The sequence below is a fragment of the Propithecus coquereli genome, unplaced genomic scaffold, assembly GCF_000956105.1.
Source record: "Propithecus coquereli isolate 6110/MARCELLA unplaced genomic scaffold, Pcoq_1.0 Scaffold143, whole genome shotgun sequence".
NCBI classification, from domain to species: Eukaryota; Metazoa; Chordata; class Mammalia; order Primates; family Indriidae; genus Propithecus; species Propithecus coquereli.
Window position 1 is genome coordinate 2,076,495 of NW_012138636.1, and position 25,649 is coordinate 2,102,143.

General features: G+C 40.0%; 2 protein-coding genes across 2 annotated transcripts in view; one reads left to right on the top strand and one right to left on the bottom strand.

Moving 5' to 3' along the window:
• ATP10D (ATPase, class V, type 10D) overlaps window positions 1-15,023 on the top strand; it is a 59,182-nt gene extending 44,159 nt beyond the window's left edge. The window contains exons 13-20 of the mRNA XM_012639892.1: window positions 3,879-4,188; window positions 6,742-6,818; window positions 7,853-7,978; window positions 10,938-11,138; window positions 11,989-12,069; window positions 13,252-13,356; window positions 13,842-14,029; window positions 14,440-15,023. Coding sequence (XP_012495346.1) covers window positions 3,879-4,188; window positions 6,742-6,818; window positions 7,853-7,978; window positions 10,938-11,138; window positions 11,989-12,069; window positions 13,252-13,356; window positions 13,842-14,029; window positions 14,440-14,725 — 1,374 coding nt within the window. The 3' untranslated portion in view covers window positions 14,726-15,023. The remainder of the gene's footprint in view (window positions 1-3,878; window positions 4,189-6,741; window positions 6,819-7,852; window positions 7,979-10,937; window positions 11,139-11,988; window positions 12,070-13,251; window positions 13,357-13,841; window positions 14,030-14,439) is intronic.
• A 3,609-nt stretch (window positions 15,024-18,632) lies between these two features.
• Window positions 18,633-25,649, bottom strand: part of CORIN (corin, serine peptidase) — a 135,946-nt gene continuing 128,929 nt past the window's right edge. Inside the window, exons 20-21 of the mRNA XM_012639932.1 lie at window positions 23,237-23,370; window positions 18,633-19,228 (exon numbers count right to left, since the gene is read on the bottom strand). Coding sequence (XP_012495386.1) covers window positions 19,046-19,228; window positions 23,237-23,370 — 317 coding nt within the window. The 3' untranslated portion in view covers window positions 18,633-19,045. The remainder of the gene's footprint in view (window positions 19,229-23,236; window positions 23,371-25,649) is intronic.

Below are 25,649 nucleotides of genomic sequence, written 5' to 3' on the forward strand. Positions count from 1 at the left end.
TCACTGAAAAGGATGCGGCCTAAGTGGCTGGTGAGACCAGTGGTCAAATGCTAGGCCTGGCCCTGACCCCAGGGAGTCACCCTCCCAAGCCTCTCTTTTTCCTTACTGGTCATGTGAGAGCAACACCTATTTCATAGAGCTGTCGTGGGCATTAAATGAGAAAACATAAATTGTTTGATGAGTGAGCATCAAAAAAGAAAAATAATGAATTCTTGGTGTTTGATTTAGACTTAGGGATTTTGTGAACAGTAAAGTCATTAGGATTGTGAGATTTATTTGTAAATATACAATTTATGTTTAAAGGTATTTAAAACTGCCAATTCAAGAAATGTTTGCTGTCTACTGTAGATAATATCTTTATTTTTAATTATTGTGGGTACATAATAGTGTATATCTTTACAGGGTGCATGTGATGCTTTGATATAGGCAGACAACGTGTATTAAATCAGGGTAATTGGGGTGTCCATCACCTCAGGGATTTACCATTTCGTTGTGTTAGGAACATTCCAATTCCACTCTTTTAGTTATTTTAAGGTATGTTCTAACTTATTTATTAAAGTCACTTTGTTGTGCTATCAAATATTGTTCATTCTGTCTAATTATCTAACTATATTTTTGTACCCATTAATGATCCCCACTTTATCCCCCCTCCCTGCTACCCTTCCCAGCCTTTGGTAACCATCATTCTACTCTCTGTCTCCATGAGAGCGATTGTCTCTAATATTTAGCCCCCACATATGATTGAGAACACGTGAGATTTGTCTTTCTGTACTTATGTCACGTAACATAATGTTCTCCAGTTCCATCTATGTTGTTGCGTAATATCTTTTGGCTAATAATAGCAAAAAGATAATTTTTTTGCTATCAGTAGCTATTCCACATGTGTGAATTTTCCAGATAAACAAATAGAACGCAGTGAACAAAATTCAGCTTTATGATGACCCAAGTCTATGCATGTTAAATGCCAGGCACGTGGGAGAGTCAGTCACTGGCATTTAAATTCTTTCCCTTTTTCCCACCTCCCATCCTCACCCCCTCAGGAGTCACTAAGAGTTTAAAAGGACCTGAAGATCACAGAGCCCAATTTGTCATTTAGGGAAAGAATTGCTCTTAGAACATTTTAAATGGGCCGTCTGGCAGCCAGTGGAGTGTCTGAAATTATTTCTGTTGTATCAACTTTATAAATTTCCATCAATTTTGCTCCTAAGTTTGCAAATTGGATTAAAAATGTGGCCATTTACAACATAGTTTCCATTCTCATAAAAGTTTTTTTCTTTATTTGTTTTAATGCAATCATATCCTGGATTATTTGCTGCATTGGAAAATATAAAAGCCTTTCCGGATTCATCATTTAATTTTTTAAGTTTTGCTTTTTTAATTTCATTTAAATTTTTCTTCTGAGATTAGTAACTTTTTATCTTCGTCATCTTTATTAGAATCTATAAAAGGCTTTTCATACTTCTTATTTGACAACTATAACAAATAGACATAATAAGTTATTTTCATTTTATAGCCTTAGCTTCCAGAAAGTTGTGATTTCTCTAAGTGCCCACAGCTATTTACTCATCAAACATGGAATAAACTTTAAATTTTCTGATTCCTATTTCAGTATACTTTCTGTATTATATAATATATTACGTATTTTATACACACACACACACACACACACACACACACACACACACACACACACGGAGTCGATTGGCATTATTTGTGGACTTATGTTTTATGGAACTGCCTCAAACTCTGAATTAGTGAATACTGACCATTGCTCCTAGGGGAGATACAAAGTTAGCTTCCTATGAGTCTGTGGTCACATTTTCTCAGCAGATCAATACTTAACCTTGTTTCTGTTTAAAGACATTTTATTTAATATATATTTTTGATTCATTAACGTTAAATGCCTGGCCAACAGCACTATCACTTTTGCCTGAACGAAGTTTATCTAACCCATGTAATTTCTTTGTAAGGAACGTCACAGCCTTTTTGTGCTTAGCAACACTAGACAGCACTGCAGCACTCTGATTGCGAGACATTTTAAACATCAAAATCTCTAACAAAAAGCAGAAAGATGCAAAAAAAAAAAACTATGCCACCAAATAGACCATGAAAAGGACTGCAGTACGTGAGCTGGCACAAGAAGGCCAAGCACTATTCAGCTCAGAACGTGTCAGAACATGCATGTTGCGTGACTCAGATCTTGCTCTATGCGTGTTGACAAGTGGCCACAAAAGCGCTGCAAGTATTGATTGTAGGATTACAGGTAAATTTCAGCAAGTAGGTGAATTCACAAATGCGGAATCTGTGAATAATGAACATCAGCAATGTGTACGTGTGAATGTGCGTGTGTATATTTCTAACATTTTTATAATGAAAAATAGTTAATTTGTAAAAATTAAACACAAATGAGTATAAAAACGTTTATAATCAATCTATAATCATAAAACTACAATTTATAATCATATTTTGGAGAATATTCACACAGACCGCATCCTGTTTACTATAAGGGTATTAATGCTACAAAGACTGTCTTTAGATTATTGTGTTGTAGCTATGTTTTTCAGTTACAAATATCTTAAACACCATCTCATGTTAATAGACATCTTGATTTTCAATGACTGAAATGTGTGTTACTTTCTGAATGTGCCATTTTAATTTAGCCAAAATCCAGAAAGTTTTTAAAAATAATTTTTTCAATAGATCCTATAATAAGCATATTTGATTTGATTCATCTTTGTATCTTTCTTTGTATACTTTTCCTTGGGGGCTTTGGAGGTGTACCAGATCCAATGAGTTCCTAAGGTAAATGGAGTTAGGTGGCTCCATTTTAAAGTTGAATCTCTTGTTTATAGTTTATGTGGTTACATCTTTGCTATTTCATGCCTATATATCCATGTCTACTTCTTCCGTACCCCTTTTATGTTGTCGTGGATTGAGAAATGTTTGATGAAACAGCATTTAAAATTAGAGTAAATAGGCTCTGCGTAATGGGCTCTTTAGTGAATAAACCATTTCAGGCTTAGTGTATAAACTTAATTTCACTGCTTCTGGATTTAGGCTCTGTTCTTAGTGGTCATTTTGCACAGTAATTTCTGGATAAGCTCATTGTTAGTCTTCTTGAGTAGAATTCATTCAGTGCATATTTACTGAGTACCTGATGTGATCCTCTTTTAAGCATCACAAATGCTTCACAAGCAAATTAAAAGTGTCACGTGCCTTTCAAGAACTTCCTAACTAGCGTGGAGTAAGGATGTTTGCAAACCAGATGAGACAGCAATGCAAGCTCCATGCGGGCAGGGATTTTCATGTTTATTGATGTATCCCTAGCTCCTAAAATGTTTTCTAATATATTATTTCTTAATAAATAGTGAATGAATGTGTTGAATGAAAAAGAAGATAAAAACAATAATTGCTGTTTTCAATGTCTGCTGTGTGTCACGCCTAGGAGTTTTGTATATATTATTAATATTTCACTTAGTCCTCCCAACATGATGATGAAGATAATATTTGGATTTTTTTAGATGAGAAAGTTGAGGCTCAGAAAGGTTACATAATTTGCTTTTAAGTTCAAACAGCTAATAAATGGCAGAATGAGACCAAAGAACTCCTGGGATTCACTATTTGAGAAGGCCGGTTGCACACGTGAAGAAATTCTACAGCTATTTCTTTCTAAGAGATGTTCCCCCATCCTTTCTCCACTTCTCACATATGCACAGAACTCTCTGCGGAAGAGTTGTAAAGTCTTTGAAAGTAGCTAATTATTCATTACTTGTGGTTGTCTTGACCCGGCAATTGCTAAAGGGTGACAATGAAAAATGTAGCCGCCTCTAACCGCCGAGGGAGCTCCAAGGCTAACTGTCTTTGCGTCTCCATTCAAGGATGCCTGCGAGATGCTGATGAGCACGATTTTGAAAGAACTTCAGAAGAAAGGTCAAGCCTGTCCAGAGCAAGCGTCACTAAGTGTGGATTTACTTCAGCCTCCCATCTCCCAGGACTCAGAGCTACGGGCTGGACTCGTTATCACTGGGAAGACCCTGGAGTTTGCCCTGCAAGAGAGTCTGCAAAGGCAGTTCCTGGAACTGACGTCTTGGTGTCAGGCTGTGGTCTGCTGCCGAGCCACGCCACTGCAGAAGAGCGAGGTGGTGAAGTTGGTGCGCGGCCATCTCCGGGTGATGACCCTGGCCATCGGTGAGTGGGGACAAGCGCCAGCCCTGCATTTCTGCCTTTCACACCCCACCAGAGGCCGGTCCTTCTCTCTGTCCTTTTCCTCTCCCCCTTTCCCTCTCATTTTCCTCCCCCCTTCTCTTGACCACATTCCCTCCCTCCTACTTTTCCTCCATCACCTGTTCTACCACCTGCTGTGAACCAGGTGGTAGGGATGGGACATGGAAAACAATATCATAGTCAGGACTTCTTGGGGTACCTGTCAGACCCCCAAATCACCCGGCTTAAGTAGGGTAATAAACTGAACCAACTGAAAAATGCACAAGTTCTACCTTCACAAAAGGTAAACTCAAGGACATGGACAGATCATTTATTTACCTATTCAACAAATATGTATTGAGTGCCGTCTTTGTACCAGGCATTTTTCTAGGCAATGGAGATATGGGTATATAAAATCGACAAAGTATCTTTTCTTAAGGAGCTCACATCGAGTTGGAGGGCATACAGTCAAACAAACAAAAACAACATAAATATGTCTGATATCAGACAGTGACAAGTGCTACGGAAAAATGACAAGTGCTACGGGGTGAGGGAACGTAGAGCATCGGGGATGGGAGAGGGGCCTGCTAATTTAAACACGGTTTTCAGAGAGGCCTGCGCTGTAAGGTTGTCTGTGAGCAGAGGGTTGAAGGAAGCGATAGGGGGCCAGGGCAGATCTGGAGGAGATCGTCCCTGGCAGAGGGGACAGCAAAAGTGAAGGCCACGAGCTGAACCGTGCTTGGTATGTTGGAGGCCAAAGTGGATTGAGCAAAGGAAAGAGTTTTCTGCTGCTTATTCCAGGGCAGAGAGGTGGCAGGTGGCCCAGTCGCATAGATCTCAGAGGCCCTTTTGAAATTTTGGCTTTTATCTGAAGAGGTTAGGGAGCCATTGGAGGATTTTGAGCAGACATGGGACAAGATCTGCCTTAAGTTTAAAAGGATCCCCTTGGCTGCTGTGGCAGAGTAACTGTTGGGCTGCAAAGACATGAGTAAAGAGACCAGTTTGGATGCTATAGGTATAATTCAGCAGGAGGCAATGGCAGCCTGGGGCCGGATAGAATGTGGTCAGGTAACGAACATGGTTTGAAGAAAGAGCCGGTAACTGTTGTTGGTGATGTGGGTATCTTATATGAGAGAAAGAGTTGTCAAAGGGAATGCTAAAGTTTTGTCTAAGAACAGAAAGAATGGAAATGCCATTTACTGAGATAGAGGCAGGGAAAGTCAGGAGCTGGGTCTACACTTGTTAAGTTTGAAAGACCGTTAGTTGTCTACGCAGCGATGTCACTAGGTGGCTAGGATAAAAGTCCGATATTTAGCAATGAGGAACTGGCTAGAGATAAAAATTTGGGAATCGTACGTCTGGTGGATATTAACACCTCAATAGCAAAAAATGGCTATAAATAAAAGTACTGTTGCGTGAGATTAAGATCTGAAACACTCCAGTGTTCAGATGGGAACTGTACCTTAACTGTCTCTTTCCATCTCTGTTTTCCTCTGGTGGCTGCCAGGCGCAGGTCACTTCTCCATTCAGGGTGGTCACGCAGCCACTGAGAACTCTTGGGTTTATATCCTCTCCTATTAACAACCTGGGTGAAAAGGTAGCACCTCTTTTCAGATTGCTGCAGTAAAGTATCAGGATTAGCACGGAATTTTGTTCACTTATCTTGTTGAGTGAATGAATGAATATGTATGAATATAAATGAATGAATTCTTTAAGCCCCTGGGTCCCAGAAACCCTGGATTTTATAATCATACTAATTAAGTTGAGTCATGTGCCCATCTGTGAACCAGTCACGGAGGCCAGGGAACAGGAGACACTGATCATACAGGTCGCGGTCAGTTGCCCACTCATGAATATGGGCGTTTGGGTTCACCCTGGCAAACCACATAGACTAAGCGTTCCCAAGGAAACCCAGGACACTATTACTGAAAAACATGAATATAGCAAGCAGTTGGGAATAACCTATGTTCATTACCAGCAAGAGCGTAATACCTCCTCCTAAGAAGCTTCCTGTGGTGGGGGAGACCAGTAGATCTAAATGCAACCATAGTACCGTGTGATAGGTATGGTACGGTTACACAGGGCGGTGCCAGAGCCTAAGGAAGGGGCATCTGATCTAAAGGGAGTACGAGAAGGACTTCCCAGAGGAAATGACATCTAAGCTGAGAGCAAGAGCAGTCGAAATCCGGCAAAGCGGTGGGGGCGCTGAGCACAGTGTCAGGAAAACAGGAAACATCACGTGCAGTGGGTCGAAGGAGCAGGGTGAATCTGGAGATTTGGAAGTGGCCTGGGGGGCATGGAAAACGAGGAGGTCAGTCCGTGAAGGAGTTTATGGCAGTGAGGAGTGTGTCATTCCTTCCTGGTGGCGGTGGGATGCCACATTTAATTTCTGCTTCACTCGCTCCCAGGTAACTTGGAGAAATGGGATAAACTTGGAAGGATTTATTTGTTCACTTGAGTTGCCCCTATCGACTTGCAAAATTTACACCTTTCCTTTACTCCTCACATGTTTCTCGCCTTTTCTTCTGCTTCATGAAGGGGATGGTGCCAACGACGTTAGCATGATACAAGTGGCGGACATCGGCATAGGGGTGTCAGGTCAGGAAGGCATGCAGGTAAGTGGGCGAAATCTGCGTGGTAGAGTGAGGACTGCGTGTGGTTAGCCCAGCGGGGTCGGGGACAGGATGTTATCCGTTCGTTCATTCATTCATTCATTCATTCATTATTTACTGGGTGAGTGTTACAGCATTTTCCTGGGTAATTTTAGCTGTGTGGTTTACTTGTACAGTTTAAAAAATAGTGCTTATCTAGATCATAGGAATATATGTTTTAGCTCTGAAGTAGCTGTGTAAATTCTGACACAGAAGAAAGCTACTAAGGATTTGAATAAAGAACTTTAAGATCTTGAGGTGGGAGGGAGTAGGAAGCGAAGGGAAAGAAGAGGGTATGAGAGAATAAGAATGAAGGAGGCGCAGATGTCCTCTGTGTGCATGTGTGTGTGTGTGTGTGTGTGTGTGTGTGTGTGTGTGTGTGTTGAATAGTATTTTAGGCACAAAATTCAGATAAGAGCTTCTTGTTCTCCAAAAGCCTGCTTTTCATGTATGGACCAAATGCAAACGCTGTCAGAGGAAGGTGGAATCTGAGGCTTATGGTTTCCTGAGAATTGTAAATTACAACATCTCTGTGACAGCTGAGGGATTCAGATTCCTCTTTGCCTGACACTTACACAAAATCATATGAAGTCGTGACTGCGTCACTTAATACGCTCTTCGTGGAGGAGAAGCGAATGCATATTGTAATGCAGAAGGCGGAGTTCTTGCTAAGGGAGCTGCTTCCTAGGGAAAGTTCGTTTGCTGAAATTGCATTATGAGAAAAAGAGAAACCGTGCTTCTGGTGACCATGTTGGAAAGCTGAATGGCTACTCCAGAAGGTCCATGAAGGCTCTGTATTCGTAGGTTTGTTGTTGTCGTTGTTGCTATTTGTGTGTGTGTGTGTGTGTGTGTGTGTGTGTGTGTGTGTGTTGATCCACGTTTAAGGTTTAAACAACAAATGTAATCAATTTGAATGTCGTGATGTTCGGGCTGCCCACGCTGTGTCTGCTCTAACACGTTTGATCTCAGGATGGCATTCTGTCCCCCTTGCCCTGCAGGCTGTGATGGCCAGTGACTTTGCCGTTTCTCAGTTCAGACATCTCGGCAAGCTCCTTCTTGTCCACGGGCACTGGTGTTACACACGACTTTCCAACATGATTCTCTACTTTTTCTACAAGAATGTGGTAGGTAACCCCAGAGAATCTGTCCCTTCCCCATTCGCACCTCCCAATCCCGGCTGCATCAGGGATGAAGAGCAAGTGTCCCGTGCTGAGCTCGCTCTGCTTATTGGTGTTCTGGGAGCAGCCAGGAGCAGTCCTGTTGTCTTACCAGAAATACCCTGGGAAATGTGCTGTGTTTCAGCTTCTGACAGCAAATTGCTAGGCTGGTCCATCTGCTGGCATTTTCTACTCCCTGTGCATTTGAATTAAATTAAGTCCTATCTGGTTCATTTAAAATCCAATTTTTGACCTTCCATAAAAAGGTTGGGACAAGCAGAATTATGAAACGTTTAATGCTGTCAGTAGAAAATGAAAAGCTTTGCTTCCATTTTACTGCCAATACCAAAACATGTCTGCTTTTCCCAAATTAATGTTCTCTGTGGTATATTGAAGACACAGATACAGATGAAAACCCAGTATGATGTCTCATCCTGTAGCTGGCTGGTACTCACAGATGCGAGAATTCTCTAGCCAGCCTACAGAATGTATTTGGGCTTGGTAGTTATTTGATGGTAAAGGAACTTTATCTTGATTATGCAATTCCTAACAGGGCCGAATTTGATTAGAGCCCCTGGCTTCTAATCTTCAGCATACCGTTTAAATTTCAGTTTCCCTTTTTATAAAATCGTATTCATTTAAATCTCTTCTAAATGCAGTAATTAGGAAACTATATCATGATTTTTGGGTCAAATTCATTCTTGGTCTTTAAAGTCTATATGTTGTATATCAGTAGTAGACATAAGTTTACATCACTCTGTTATTATAAAATACTATCTTTAGGAAAAAAAAAATAACTTAAGTCATTTTTAAGACATCTCAAATGTGTAATTTAGATCTCTGTGTGCACATCTGTCCACCAAAGCATTTTTTCCTGTATCGTAATGAACTTTTCAGGAAACTCTCAGTATTTTATTAATTAGAATTAGCCCAGTTAGTCAAAGTTTAGTGAAAGTCAGACACTTTAAGAAAATATTTGAAATGTATAAAGTCTCTGCCTGAGTGTGTAATTCTGGGGAAAACTGTGGTTTGTAATTTAAAATTCCTTGATTTAGTGGTCAGTGACTTAGGAGCCCCTTTGCCAAGGTTGGTTTTTTTTTTTAATACCTTTGCATCTTCTCTCCTGTTATGGTGAAACCTATTCCCCTCCCTGCCATGTTTTAACTCCAGATTAAAGAGTTAAGAAGCACTAGTATTAGGAAGAGATGCTACATGCTCTTGGAGCGTTTATAAGTAGAGAGTGCATCACCAGAAAATCAGGGCCCTGTGGTCTTTCTGCTCTGCAATCCTTGGATGGCCATTTCTACTAATATTCTCTAGGCTTAATTTTTTGCTTCTTATATACCTAGCTAAAAAATGAATATTTTATAAACTATGGAGAAAAGGGCCAGGACCAGAAGCTATTAGAGTAATTTATCTTTCTGAAACTGTGTTTGTTGGATGTTGGACAACCTTTGAGATAACTGATGAAGACTATGAATTCATTCCCTATGAATTCATTCAAACCACATGTACCCCAAGGTGATACATTTTCAGGAGCTGGGCATAATGTATGTCCATGAACACTAGACTAAGAAACTCTATTCTAAAGATTGTGGCCCTTTTCCTAGGGTGTTCTAGTGTATCTTTGATGCCATGATAATATCTTAACATTTGTAAGACACGTTGCAGGTCATGAGTATTTTCTAACTTGATCTTGATACTAAGCCCTACGGTAGTATAATTCTCATTTTACAGAAGAGGAAACCAAAATTCAGAGAGGGTAAGAAAATGGCCTAAAGTCAAACCATCAACAGGAAATGTCCCCAAGCCTTGAAATAAAACCCCCTATTTCTAAGTCCAGGGTCTTCCCTGCTTCAGAGTACAGAGCCTTTGCTATAGTGGGCTTAGTTTGAGGCAGGATACTGGAGGAAACCATGCAGGGTGCATGTGCCTGGCCTCTAGGGTCACCAGCTATCCTGGTTCGCCTGGGACTGTGTCCCAGCTTTAGCACCGAGAGTCCCATGGCCCGTGAAACCCCGTCAGTCCAAGCAAACTGGGATGGCCGGCCACTCTGCTGGCACCACCCCATTTCACCACCACAAAGTGATCGTGACCCCAGGAAGCAGGAGAATGAACATTTGTGGTGCACCCACTTTGTGCCAGGCACTGGGCCAGACTCTCTTCATCTACAGTGAAATATCTCAATTGAACACTGGCTCTGCCACATATTAGCTGGGTGGCTTTGGGCAAGTTCCTTAGCCTCTCTGTGCCTCAGTGTCTTAGTCCATTCAGGCTGCTGTAACAAAGTCTCAAAGATGGGTAACTTATAAACAACACATATTTATTTCCCACAATTCTGGAAGTCTGAGATCAGGGTGCCAGCATGGTCAGCTTCTGGTGAGCTCTCTTCCGGGTTGCAGAATTACCACTGTATCCTCATATGGTAGAAGGAGAGGGAAACCTTTCTGGGGCCCCTATTATGAGGCCGCTCATCCCATTTAGAAGGGCTACGCTGTCATGACCTAATCATCTGCCAAAGGCTCTACTTTCTAACACCATCACATTGGTGATTAGGATTTCAACATATGAATTTTTAGGGGGCTACAAATATTCGGTCCGTTGCACTCAGTTTCATCATCTGTAAAATGGGAACAGCAATAAATCCCAAGTTGTTATGAAAATTAAGTGAGTTTGTAAAGCACTTAGAACAGTGCCCGGCAGCACATATAAGATGGGGAGGGGCATGGGTGCCTCTGTATGCACTTTAATTTAGTAAAACATTTACCAAATCAAGCTGCAAGGTAAGTTGTAGTCTTCCATTGCGTCAGTGAGGAAACTGCAGAGAGGCTGAAGTTACACAGCTGCAAATAGCAGCGTATGGAATGTGTGATCACAGCACACACCACTGCTTCTAAGATCCGGATGTTCCTCTTTGTGTCCCTAGGCCTATGTGAACCTCCTTTTCTGGTACCAGTTCTTTTGTGGGTTTTCAGGAACATCCATGACTGACTATTGGGTTTTGATCTTCTTCAACCTCCTCTTCACCTCCGCCCCTCCTGTCATTTATGGTGTGTTGGAGAAAGATGTATCTGCAGAGACCCTCATGCAACTGCCTGAGCTTTACCAGAGCGGTCAGAAATCAGAGGTAGGTGCTGAAGCAAGGATTCGTGGATACCGACGCATCCGTTGTCAAAGCCAGTGTGTTTTCCCATCAGCTAACCCAAATATTCCAGTCCACTCAGAACTGTTTAAAACTATTTGAAATGTCTCCTTGTTTTAAAACATCTCTACTCACATGGTGGATATTAAGTTACTTGCCTCTGAGATGAACACAGATAAGTCTATGAAAAGCCTGAGGTACTTTTAGGAAAAAATCCAGTGTTTGGTTCTTACTAATCACTAAACTCTGCTGCCATCTGTCGTGCTGACTCTTGAACATCCCCCGGCTCATTTATCTTCATGAAAACATTTGGAGACAGAACCTAATATTGTTCCCGTTCTAAGATGAAAAATCCGAACCTCAAAGGGGTTAAGTAATTTTTCCAAACATCAGACAGGTAAACAATGGTTCAGCAGGGGTTAGAAATAACGGGTCATGTTTAGCCTAAGTTTAAATTCTGGTTCTGTGGCATGTGACCTTGGTAATTTCTTTAACTTGCCTGTGCTTTGTTTTCCGATCAATAGGAAATGAAAAGTTAGCACTACTAGCCCTATTTCAGGTAGATTTAAAATTGGTCCAGTGATAAACACGACCTGAGTTGAATAAGAGTTCCTGCAAGGATTTCTTTCAGCACATTCACCTGTGAACTCATTGCATTCAACTACCCTCATTCTCTTACCTCCGTTGACAAATCCCACCTGTTTTATGAGTGAGAGAATGAAGGAATAAAGCTTTCTCTTGGAGAAGCAAAAGTAAATACTGGCTTGTGTTGTTTCCGGACTTTGCTTGGACACTTGTTAATCTTAATTTCGCCCCAACATTGTTTCATTTCCAGGCATACCTACCCCTCACCTTCTGGATCACCTTGTTGGATGCCTTTTATCAGAGCCTGGTCTGCTTCTTTGTGCCTTACTTTGTGAGTCTTTGTTCACTTAGCGTATTTGTTATTAATGAATCAATGATGCTTCTTTGTACTTTGCCACCAGTATCAGCATATAGAAGGGCAGGTTGCTCATAAAATCAGGTTGATTAGCAGCTGCCTAAATTATAATCTCCCCCCAAAATATGTTTAATATGGATTAAATTTGGAAAGAAGTACCTTGTTCAAGTCCTCTTGGGTCTCTTGTTAACCTTGTACTGCTTAATAATTTTTGTCAATGACTTGCGTAAAATTGAATGTCTGGCCGTATAATTATATTAGTCAAAAATCAGAGAGGCAAAGTCAGAATATAAAACCTTTTATTAGTGAGTGATGGGCTCATTCTAGTTGGATGACATTCAAAGTATTAAATTTAAGATCCTGTAAGGAGTGTCTCCAAAACCAAAAGACCTGTTTTATAGGTAAAGAATGAAGAAATGCAACTAAGCAAAGAATATATAAAGGTTAATTTTAAAAATTTAGGCTAACACCAAGCACAAAGCAGTATAATATAACTGCTTGTGCACCTAAAACACTTGTTTTATCGTGGATGGTATTAACAGAGTACGGTATTAAGAAAGAAAAAAATGATAGTCTCTATATTAACAATCTTCATTCTTTATTTCAAATAATATTCAAAATGTTTGAATTGGCCTCACGAGAGCATTGTGGCTATACTGCACTTCAAGAGGAACATACAGGAAAGCCAATCTGAAGTGTATTCAGAAGAGGATGAAAATGATGGTGAATGATAAGAAAATTGTGTCATTCAAGAAATAGTTTAAGAACTCGAAGACATACAGAGGAGGGGGGGTATATTTGCCTAGGAGAGACATAAATTTAGGGTAGTCATAATCACTGCTTCAAAGTTTTGAAGCTCTGTTAAGGCAGACAAATTTCTCTCTACCTTAGAGCTAGAAGTGTGAGTAAAAGGTTTCAGGAAGATCGATTGTGGTTCAGAATAAAGAAGAATTCCAACTGAAAAGTCTAAAGATTAGATGGTCTATCTGGGAGAGAGTTAGCATCTCTTTTCTGGAAATGTTAAAGTTTATGCTAAAGGACCAGTTCATAGGGATGTCGTAGAAGAGACCTAAGCCTCAGTTGAGCTGTAGATAAAGTAGTATTACACCGAGTGTGCACGACTCTCCGAGATTACCTATTGTTGTCCTCTCTTTGTAGACCTACCAGGGCTCAGACATTGACATCTTTACATTTGGAAACCCCCTGAACACAGCTGCGCTCTTCATCATTCTCCTCCATCTGGTCATTGAAAGCAAGAGTTTGGTGAGTGGTTTTCCTGACTCTAAAGGATCCCAAAACCTTTTGTGGCTGGGGAAATGTCTTCTATTAGCAGTGTCTCTGTTAAGCCCTTCATGCCTAGAAGATGAGTGGTAATGAGCAGATTAATGACTCCATGGAAGGAGGGTGAGTCACACCTGTTCTTTGTGATGCTGAATGCTATTATGCTGAGGTTGATGGGTAGCCAGGGAGAATGGAAAACACCTGCTCCCTTCGGCAGTATCGATGGTGGATGGTTAACGAAGGTGTGAGACAGGCTGGAGGAATAATTACCCTTCTACAGCCAGCATTCTTTATTTTAGTTGACTAAAAAGTCTGACTTTAGTGATGACTTTAGGCCTTTCTTATAATACAAAAAATACGCTTTTTTTGTTCTCCCTTGAGTAAAGCCCTTTAGTGGTGTCCCATTGTTTCGCCGGCTGCAATATCCTGAGAGAGTATCCATTTCCTTTGCTCTTCTTGCCTTGCAGACTTGGATCCACATGCTGGTCATCGTCAGCAGTATCTTGGCTTATTTTTTCTTTGCCTTGGCTTTTGGAGCCATGTGCGTAACTTGCAACCCACCCTCCAACCCCTACTGGATTATGCAGGAGCACATGCTGGATCCAGTGTTCTACTTAGTTTGTGCCCTCACCACCTGCATTGCTCTTCTGCCCAGGTACGGTGTGTGTGTGTTTTATCATCAAGAGCGTAAATGGAATCCTAGGCTCAGAGTCCTTTAAGCCACTACTAAGAATGGTTGGCAGACCACCCTGTTTGGTAGCAGGGAAGTCGGTCTGCATGCTAGTTAAAATAGTGGCTTTAACTGTTCTATCAGAGAAAAATAAATGGCTTAATTAAGCGACCTGGAAGGTTTGTTTCTCTCTCATTAAAATGTCTCATCTGCTGACAGTTCCCAGGGTTAGGGCAGCTCTTCATGAGGTTATTCAAGGACCTAGATCCCTTTCTCTATCTCCCAAGGAGCCAAGTGGCCACCCAATCATTTTATTTTTTTCTAATTGGTCAGTATTGTGTCACCCACGATGCCTTTGAGGTGAATTTAATTCTGTGATGTTCTTGCTGACTTAGGTTTGTATACAGAGTTCTGCAGGGATCCCTGTTTCCATCTCCAATTCTGAGAGCTAAGCACTTTGACAGACTCACTCCGGAGGAGAGGACCGAAGCCCTCAAGAAGTGGAAGGGGGCTGGAAAGATGGATCGAGTGACATCAAAACTTGCTGAACAAGCAGCTGACAAGTCAGGAAGAACACCCATGTCTGGACTTCCTGCTGTCTTTGCAATGAAGGCAGCAACTTCTTGTGCTGTTGAGCGAGGAAACGTGTCTGTATGTGAAACTGCTCTAGACCTGGCATAAACTGAAGCCTCGCAGGTGGCTGGACCCGCAAAAGATTAAGAAAGCAGATGCCCTCCTTGAAGTATTCTTTCGAGTGCGGAAGAGGGATTTTGAAGAGGCACCTCTACCAAACAAGAATGACTCATGTTTTTCCATAAGGGACGTGAGCATTTTCCCAGGCTTGGGAAAGCTGACAGCATGACCGTTATTGTATATTTGTAAATACATTCGTAACAGAGAGGTGAGTTTGACCTGGACAGAGTTTAGGGAAGTGAAATATTTAATTCAGAATCAAATGCTTTTATGAAACTTTTTGGATTTTGTAAAAGCATTTTAATTGTCTTAGAAATGCAAACATTTTCAAGGGGAGTCATTTGAGATATATTTATTTTACGGGGAGAGCTCATTCTTGGGAAAGGCTTTAAATGAGCTGGCTCCAATCTGAATTTTTTTTTTTTTTATTGAGAAAAAAGTACTTTTGAGTTAGGACTCAGAAAATATTTTCATATGGAAAAAAAGTTATAAATGGTTAAACTTCCAGTAGCCTTTTAAACAACAATGTACCTAAGAGTATAATTGTACTGCTTAAAATACAGTTAAAATATGTTAGACATACCTCAACCTCACTGCTCATGTCAGTGTTTTATTAAGGTGAAACCTTAATAAGGGGCAGGAAAGATAGTGTTCTATCAGCTACAAGGAATGCATGCCTCTGTACAGATGTTGTCAATTAGGAAACTAAGGTTAGGCAGACAGAATCAACTGGGCCTGTAACCCATCGGGCAAGTCCCTGGATTCTAAAACTGACACTAGCCTGATTGAAATGACACCATCAATTTCAAAACAACCTTCTAGAGACCAACTGAGGGTTCATTTTATTTACACAATATCCTACAACCTTTCTAGTGTTGTAGCCTGTAAAAAATGAGATATAAATTAAGACTAATACAGATTGTTCTCAGGAGGTTTCTATGAGGTTCTTAGAAAAATTCATTTTTTTTTTATTTCAGCATATTATGGGGTACAAATGTTTAGGTTACATATCTTGCCCCCCAGTCAGAGCTTCAAGCATGTACGGATGCCCCTCCCTGCCGACAATGCTCATTGCACTCATATGTATAGCCCCATCCCCTCCTCCCATCTGCCCGATGCCCGGAGAATGTTATTCTTATATGTGCATTTAGGTGTTGCTCAGTTAACACCAATTTGACGGTGAATTCACATGGTGCTTAAAAAATTCGTTTTTTAATGCATTTGAAGACAGGAATGTCTATAGCAAGTTTACTTCCGTGCAAATCATGTATGCTGACTTTAGTTGGAGCAAAGAAACTAGTTTATACAAGTAAGGCCAGGTGCTATTATAACGTCATGTATTCTTGCTGAAGTCCTTTTAAAATTCTGTCTCTGTTATCTGAAAGCTGTCAGCCACAATCATACAGAATTTCTCTCATGAATCTCCATGCTAATGTTCAATGTCTACATCAAGGTCTTCTTAATGACTATTAAACTGTTATTCTCAGGGTTTAATCTTCTACCCGTTGCCTACTATCATGGTCTGACGTTTTTTGTAGCCTTCTGATATTATTGCATATGATCTTTGATATAGACTGATTTCTAGAACTTTCAAAATCCTATATGACGAATGAAAGTTGCTTTCTACTTCCTTATTTTTTAAAATAAACTGTTTAATAAATAATGGGTACTGAAAAACTGTCATAAACTCTTGTAGACACTCACTGTAATTAGTACCAGAACTTAGAAGGAAAGTCCCAAAGCACATCTTTTACCAGAATATTGTTTCGGCCTTTTCTTACCCTCGTGGCAGCTGGCATCCATTCCCTGAGATCATCATCTTCTGCTAAATAAAAATTTAGGGACACATTCACTTGTAAATAAAAGGTTAGAATCTAAGAATAAAAAGAATGAGCCAAAAACACTAACAAAAAAGGTTAATTTCCAAGATATGAATTATCTATACATAGAGGAAAAAATTGAATGTTTATGAGGCCAAAATCTCATATCTACAATTCTAAAATTTCCAAAGCACTGAAAACTGAAAATATTTTTCATAAATTAGGTACAAATTCAATGCCCTGAACAAAGGTAAGTCTATTTATATACTTAAAGTCTAAAATTCATATATTTTACTACAAAAATATTAATAGCCTATTTTATTACTGAGTACCAAACTGTATTTATCTTTTTAAAATTTGGAAAATTCTGAATTCTGAAACACATTCTGGCCCCTAGGCTAAAGAAATTTGGGATCTGTATTAAGCATTTAAAGGGTCACATTTACAAGTAAGTAACTCTTACACAAAGCTGATGTGATCTGTTGCATTTTAGTGTTCAGTATATTTCACTAAATTTGGGGGGAACAAGCATTATATCATTGCTCCTAGTAGCCAAGGAAATTAATAATACACATTTTGAGATATAATTTTGTTACAAAAGATTTTTAAAGAATTGGTCAGTTTCCCAAAGTGTACCTTAGACGTTAAAGATCCATGTGCTTTTACCAGTGCTAAAGTTCTCATCGGTCGCTCAATAGGTGACGTGAGACTATTAGCAATGTGTGATTTCAGACTAATCAAGGAGCCGTTGGTCATCTAAAAGACGATGTACCTGTGAAAACGAGATATAAGAGAGATAAATTTTGATTGGTGGGGAGCTGGGTGCCGGCATACTATTATAGAGAGGGAAACAATTTCCTGACACTTGCTATCTGGGTTCCATATCCATCCAAAAACAAACAAGATATTTTATTTGTATTAAGATTTAAAGTAAGTACATTACATACATTTCACTGCACAAGATTTGAGCAAGGCTAAAAGTTGTTACATTAAGTATGTACCTACAACTGTAATCGTTGTTAAACTTTCATACAATTGTGACCACGATCCAGTTACTGTATTTCACACTCACTAGGTTTATATTAATACAGACTCCAAGACAGGATATGAACAACATGGAAAGTGTTTAAACAGCTTTTTGAATTTCAAATGTGTTTACACATAGAAAAAGAGTACAAAAATACATGTATAAAATCGCTAGTAGTCTCTATTTGGAATGCAGAGGCAATCCAGCTTGCTGGTGGAGGTTCCATAGGGAAGTGTATGTGTTCAAAAGGCATTTGAATGTTGCAGAATGAATGCCTGATTAATTAAGTTAGATATACATGATGATTGGTGTTTTGAAGCTTTTTAGTAGGGAAAAACACTTTAACCACTAATCGCTTCAAAATTGATTTGCATAAAGTGGCCTAGTGCTAAAAAAATCATCTTTGAAATTTTAATTGTCAATAAAAAGAAATTGCAACAGCAGATGTTAAACATCTTTTGAGAAAAATTACAAAATGTTTTACTCCATGCAAAGTTTTACTGTGCTTTGAAATATATTTCTGTGACTTTATTGATACGAATGAACACAAAAAAATATTTAATTGGGACAGGAATACAATTTAATTTTCTTTTTTAAAAAATTGCATCACTCCATTCTATAGCAAATTCTTTGTTGGCAAAGTTTAATATCTACTCTATTGTCATATAGGCAAAACAAAATATTTCCCAGGAATATTGATTTAGTTTTTGAAATCTCAATCAGCCAACTCATCTACACTGAACAAACCACAGTTACGGGGGAAGTTCTACAGAGACTTTTCTATAAAATTACAACCTTGATTTAAATCCAGAATGGGCAATCCTATAATGCCAAGTGTTAATACTGAAGTCTAAAGAACTCTGCATTCAATATCTTTTGCTACCTAAATGGATGCTATTCATCTTTTACCTTTGTCTTTTATAAGTTCTCAGAATTACGCAAGCATTAGAAGAGTAACAGTAAATAATTTAAACATGTAAATTATCTTGGCTTTTAATATATCAAAAGCAAGTCTCTAATGTTAATGTTGAAATTTGCTACTATGCTACTGTGCTTGAGAAACAAAAACTTGCAAAGATTAATCAGTTGGCCTGGATCTCAGTGTCCTTTTTGTGATAGGATAAAAGGGAAGATTCCTGTAACAGGTCTCTCTAGCGCCCGCATTATTTTAAATTTCTCCAGAGTTGATAATTTTGTGCTGCAATCAAGGTTAGTTTTGGCAAAAGAACAAAGTCTGCTTTGCTTAGTTTTTTTTTTAAAGTCTTTCACTGAACTTGAAATGAGAGAAAAATAAAGTTGAAAAAATTTAGCCCAAAACAAACATGCAAACTTGCAGTGCAGTGGTCAGCATTCCTTGCCCATGAAAAGTGCTTCTTTACAGCTCTCTGCAGGAAGCTCTTCACAGTCAAGAAGGCCATTTTCTTTGAGTGTAGCTGGCAGAATCTCTGATCATCCTTGGAGTTAGTTCAGGAGAAAGGTCTGTATGTATATTTGTCTTTGAATCCATTCGACGAAGTAGGACACGTTGCTATAAACGCCAGGCCCCAGGACTTTGGAAAAGCAGATGGAGCCCCACGAGGTTAAACCAAACAATGTCCACTGTCCTGTGGGCCGCTCACAAACAAGAGGCCCACCACTGTCACCCTGTAATGAATAGCAAAGCACATTCGTCACTGGGATTTCACAGTCCTAAAGGCACCTATGCTGTGCTGAGGGTACAATGATGCCAAACCCAGCTTAACCAACTTGGAAAATTTCAACAAAGCTTTCCTTGGCAGCCTGGAGAGGGAGTGTGCTTTCCATTGTATAGATGGAACTTTCAAAGGAACATCTTAACCTATCTTTAAAAGGACAGAAAGTGGCTTGGGAAGCAATTATATTCTGTCTTTCCAGGAAATTAGAATACATTTTTTTTTCAGTCATTTCCTGCACTTACCAAAATATGTCATAAAAATTTTTTTAAAGTATCAGAACTGATTATCTCTTGATCGCATTCTTTCAGTTTGATTAATCTTACAACTGCAGAAAGTATCCAAAATGGAACATTCAAAGATTTTTCCCCCTCGCAAACAGTACCACAAAAACATTCTAAAATAGCTCTCCAGTCTGAAGATTCTTGCTATGTGCACGAATGCTGTAAGTATAACACATTTCCAGGCCCTCAGTGCACTTCTTATGGCTTTTTAAATTTGGTATATTTGAATAGAAAATACCAGTTAAGAATTAATTACAGTGAAGTATTTCATTTCTTTATAGCCTATATTTTATTTCATATCCATAGAGATTTTCATTCTTGATACTTAAGTTTAGGTATTCCAACTGGGTTCTATGAGCTCTTTCCTCCAATATAGTCAACACTAAAGCTCTGTGGCTTTACAGACATTAATATCTGCTACACCTGAAAGATCAGGGTAGGTAAGAGAAGTGTACTTCTGCACTGCCTCAGAAGAGAGGGGTTGTTGCCATAGAAAATAAGCAACTAAGTATATAAATTCATTCTGGAAAGTTACAAATACTCCTTGCCCTATAAGACATCCAAACTTGGAAGCATATTTATGGTCTTTCTACTTAGTGATGTTGAAGAATAATAGGAATAAAGTTTGCTAATTCTCTTCTAAACATTTCCCTTGTATTAGCTCATTTAATCTTTACAAAATACTGAAGAATTGATACTCTATTATAATTATATCCATTTCAGAGATATTGAAACTGAAGCACAGGTGAACTCGTTCACTGGCAGAGTCAGGATTTGGAGCTAGACAGTCCGGCAGCAGGACCCCAGCTCTGTAACTACTAGGCTACCCTGCTTCTTAAGACCTCTGCTATGAAAGCAAAAGTGAATTTTTGATTGTGCTGTCTGCTTTTATGGAAGTGGTGATCTTTAAATTCATACCTTTACAATGTCCCGAGCCTAAATCATAAACATAGAACTTGCAAGGGGCTAAATAAATTTTTCTGCCTGAAAATCTAATTATTATTTTTTTTTTTTAAAAAGCAAAATGTCCTGGAAACATTTCTTTTAGACATATTTCACAATTTTTTTTGTTTCCCCTTATATAAAATACATACTAAGATGCTCAGTTATTTAGGTCGAACTAGTTATTATGCCAGAGAGTGGTTAAAATGGGACATGTTTAGATGTCACCACCTCTTCACTTCCAGATCAGAAACTTAGTCAAATAATTATTTAGCATCTACTCTCTGTAAGGTTCCGTGCTAGGGTATACGCAACTGAGGAAGGCACCATTTTTGTCCCAGAGCGCCCAAAAGTCTGCTTGGGTAACAAGAATAACTTAACATGAAAGCAAAATCCAAGCGCTATAAAGAGGACTTCAAAGGACTGAGTGATTGCTTCCAGGTGAAGAGGAATGGAAAATGCTTTCCCGAGATGTGGGTTTTGAGTTAGGCTTAGAGTCAGGTAGGTATTCTCCTAGGCAGAAAACAAGAAGTGAAGGACAAGCAATTCAAAACGAAAGGGAGAATACAGCTCGAGGCACAATTTATCTGCACTGTCTTTTTGGTCCTCTTTTCCTCTTTGTAATGTTGGGCTTCAATATTGATCCATGTGATTTACAGACTGTCACAGAGGGACCCATGGCTTCCACTGTGTCCTGTTGATTCAATTAAGAAAGATAATGTATGTCATCTAATAGAGGCTTTGGTATGAATATTTACTTACTAGATCTAGTAAGAAGTAGCATTTGTTTGTTCTATATTTTGTTTTCTACCTGAGGGTGTGTTAGAGAATATCGGGTATGCATTTTAAGATACCCACAGCACTGGAGTCCAGTACTAAAGAAGGTGGCCAGACCTGGTTCCTGCTAAACGTCATGACGTGAACATGCCTGTCTTGTGTCTGTGCTTGGGCCTTCGGTTCCTTTCATAGAATCACCTCCTCTCCCATCCTTTAGCAATGACCAAGAAATGATCTCGAATATGTGCCGAGAGGTGCTAGTTCCTGGTAAACCTCCAAATCACGTCGACGAAAGGGAGAAATGTATTTATGGTAATCACCACAGCTAGGACAGGGTAGTGACCGAGCACGTGGGCCGGAAGCCGGACTGCCTGGTTCCACATCCTCACTGTACCGCCTTTGTGCTAGATGATCTGGGGCAGATCACTCAACCTCTCTACTCTCTCATTTTCTGTTTGGGGAAACAATGACACTGCCGCGTGGAGTGACTGCCACGATCAAATGAGCTATTAGAAAACATTTTGCAGAGAGCCTGGGACACAATAAGCACTAAAGCAACAGAAGTTGGTATTAATATAATTATAATTCACTGAATGGCTCAGTATGTGCCAGGCATTACATACAGATAGATGAGAGATAGGGACTTTCACATATGTTAACTCAGTTAATCCTGAAAACACCCTGTAAATTAGGCATAGTGGCCCCATTTCACTCATGAGAAAACTGTCTAAAGAGGTTGGCTGGCGTCCCCAGGTTACATTGTTCTCACTGGCAGAGATGGGATCCAACCCGGATCTTTCAGGCTGCAAATCCTGCTCCATGCCCCACACCGCGTCTCCTAAAACACTTTGTTTCTGTGGGGGGACTTGCGGAGTCAAACCTTGGCTTCTTACGTAGAAGGGAGGGATTCCTCTACCGCTGCCTCCCTCAGCTGATGGCTGTGACCACGAGGCAGGACGGTGGCCTCAGGGAAACCCCAAGGGAACTGTCTGCTCCCTCTTCCTGTGACAACTGTCTAAGGAATCAGCACTGTCAGCACTGACCATTTCCATCCCCTGACTTTTCCATTCTAAAATGGACCATCAAAAATGTCATTGAATTATGTTGAGTTAGTGGTCGTGGTGTTGTTGTATCTCTTCTTCAACACTAAAATGTGGAGGCAATTTAGTCTACTCCAAAGCAGTAAAATAACGAAGATGCTTCGTAGCAGTGTAGCATAATAACTGTCTCCCCGCCTTGGTTATCAAGTTTTTCTCGAGAACTTGCACATGTTCACCCTTTCCTGGGAGCCAGTCCAGTAAAATATTCAATGAATATTTATTAAGTAAAAATAAAAATGCTTCCCTGCACTGCTAAGTTAGCATGCTGTGAAAATGGTTGTGGCCACAAATCCTCAGTATCTGAGGGCTGGGTTCAGTGACATTTGAGAACTTTTTGGCAATCACGTAACGGCCCAGAAAACCCAGACAAGGCCAGTGTGCTCACTCTGGAGACAGGGATAGTCCTGTCACATACCATGCAAACTGGGCTGTTGGTGAGTGCCTTATGCCATCGCCCTAATGGCTGATAATGTCCTCTGGTGGCCCCTGCTCCCTGGAGTTGGGGCCATGGTTGCCACTAGCTCCTCCTAGAACCTCGTTTTTCCTAACCAACAAAATGGTTGACTGAGAGGACAGAAACAAGGGTTTTTCCTTGTGTTGCTGACCAAGGGTAATGTTCCCCATGCAGTAAATACATGTAAAAAGCTGAAGGCAACCTGAACAAAGGGGATGGAGGTAGTTAAGGGGTTTGCTGGGTACTGGCTGAAGGAAAACACATTATGAATAATTCAGCATTTGGCAACACACAGTTCTCAAAAAATGTTCCCAAAGGACCATACGTGAATAATAATAAGTTCGCAGGGACTCACGGAGGTTATTGCTGAACTGAATCTTCTTGGTAACCAGAAAGCAACTTACCATGCAGGAGTCGACCGTGCCGGACTCATAGCCGGCACATATCATCCGCGTGGTGATGGTCTTCATGTCAAAGTAGGCCCGACACTGCTCCAGGGAAATAATGCGGACCTCTCCCTCCTGCAGCTTAAAAGGCACTGGATTAAAAAGAAGAAGAAATATACACAAAATGATAAAATGATTCAGAAGTGAAACTAGCCAAAGAAGAAATTTAAATATCATACGAACAGTTTTATACCAAAAGAACCATATTCTGTACTTGAAATGTCATTTTGAAGACAAGCCTTATTTGGAATCAGAATTTCCCAATTAGAAGTGTTCATAGCAATCATCTGGGGAAACCCTTTTATTTTCTTAATAAGGAAATTGAGGCACAGTCCAGGTAAGTTGCTTGTTTCATGCTTTTCCCCTCTTGTATATGCTACCAAAAATAACAGCTACTACAATGAAAAGAAAAAAAAAAATCAAGCCAGAGCTCCTCTCCAGATCGGAGGCTGCCAGCCCGGTGTCAGCTCCCCATGTCAGTCTTGCTCTGCTGAAGTAGAGAATCCCTGTTAAATCTAACAGCGGAAGGGTTGCTCTATTCTTGGTGAAAAGGACGTCTCATCTTGTGCTCCAGTAGCCATTATTTGATGTAAGAACCTTTCATCCTCGAGGATATAACAGAGACATATTGAAAAGGACAAAGCCATCCCTTGGTGTCGACAGAGAGAATATGTGAATTCCATCTTGAAAGTTTTTGCAGAATAACAATGGCTTTCTTGGAGCAAGGGAGCATGAATCTTTTGCTGTTTAGCCATTCTACAAAATTATACACACCATTCTTTTAAACAGTGATGGAGAATCATCCCTGGGTACCTTTTTGGAAGAAAGAGTCATTTTTGGAAAAATGAATGTGGCAGACAGCAAACGTTTCATGAATTGTTAAAAGAAGGATAAGAACAATAGCTAACATATATTGGGTACCAGTGGTAGCCGAGCACCTATACTCAGCACCTTCTGGGCCTTACCTTATTGCCTTTAATCTTTACAACAATCCTGTGAGTTAGACAGTTGCCTTTTTTTATATTTATTTTCTTTGGGCATTGCTCAGAGACATGGAGAACAGTTGTTATTATTTTGTTCATTTTATAGTGAGCTAGAAGGTAGTACAGTCAGGGTCCATCAAATCTTTCTGATTTTGAATTCAGATCCTTGCTCTTCATGTTACACTCTGTATGTGGTATGCGTACTATGTTCCACTATTGCTCTCAGTTTCATATGGATATTGTAGGAGGAATACAAGCAAAGGCAATATAAAATATATTCTGCTCTTAGATTACAGTAACAATTATAGATTTTAAAACTGAGATGCATAGGAATGGTGACATCATATGTACAACATTGCCTTCAAAATTCTTACATGTGAACTTTTTCTGAAAAAGTCATTGATTTCTGTCTGTTGACTTTTTCTTTTCATCCTTTAATTGAACATATAAAAAAGAAACTCAGCTCAAAATTCATCTTGCTAAATTTCAAGACAAAGACATTCCTTCGAATATACAATTTCTAAGGTCGATGACAGAATGCCAATACACATCATCATTCCTCAGCGCCATGGCATTATATTTGATATACTCAGAGTGGCCAGCACTTGCAGTTAAAGAAAATGTCTCATTGATTTGATTCTCATTCTAAACTTTAAACAGATAGAATGAGAGGGTCTGTTATGGGGATTGAGAGTAAGTAGTAGTACAGATTTTTTAATCTCTGTGTGTTTTACGTATTTAAATCATGTACAGAGGCGAACTATTTTAATCAATTTAAATAGGCAAATAGCAAATCAATTTGCTTTCTAGGACTTACAGGTTGTGCTACAGATGTAAATAAGACCCAATCATAGGCCGGGCACGGTGGCTCACACCTGTAATCCTAGCACTCTGGGAGGCCAAGGCAGGGGGATCACTCAAGGTCAGGAGTTCGAGACCAGCCTGAGCAAGAGCGAGACCCCGTCTCTACTAAAAAAAGAAAGAAATTAGATGGACACCTAAAAATATATAGAAAAAATTAGCTGGGCATGGTGGCGCATGCCTGTAGTCCCAGCTACTCGGGAGACTGAGGCAGCAGGATCGCTTGAGCCCAGGAGTTTGAGGTTGCTGTGAGCTAGGCTGATGCCACGGCACTCTAGCCCGGGCAACAGAATGAGACTCTGTCTCAAAAAAAAAAAAAAGACCCACTCATAACAGAGAATTGGAAATATGACCATGCAGCTTGACTAACCACTAGGTAGAGACTCTTACTGACTCTGCCTACAGATAGCCCAAATCATTAACACAGTCTACAGCAAGGATGGCTGCTAAGCCTCATCTCGCATGGCACCTCCAAAACACTGGGAGCAGCTCCCTGGAGAAAGAGTCTGAGGTGTAGAGAAGGATTT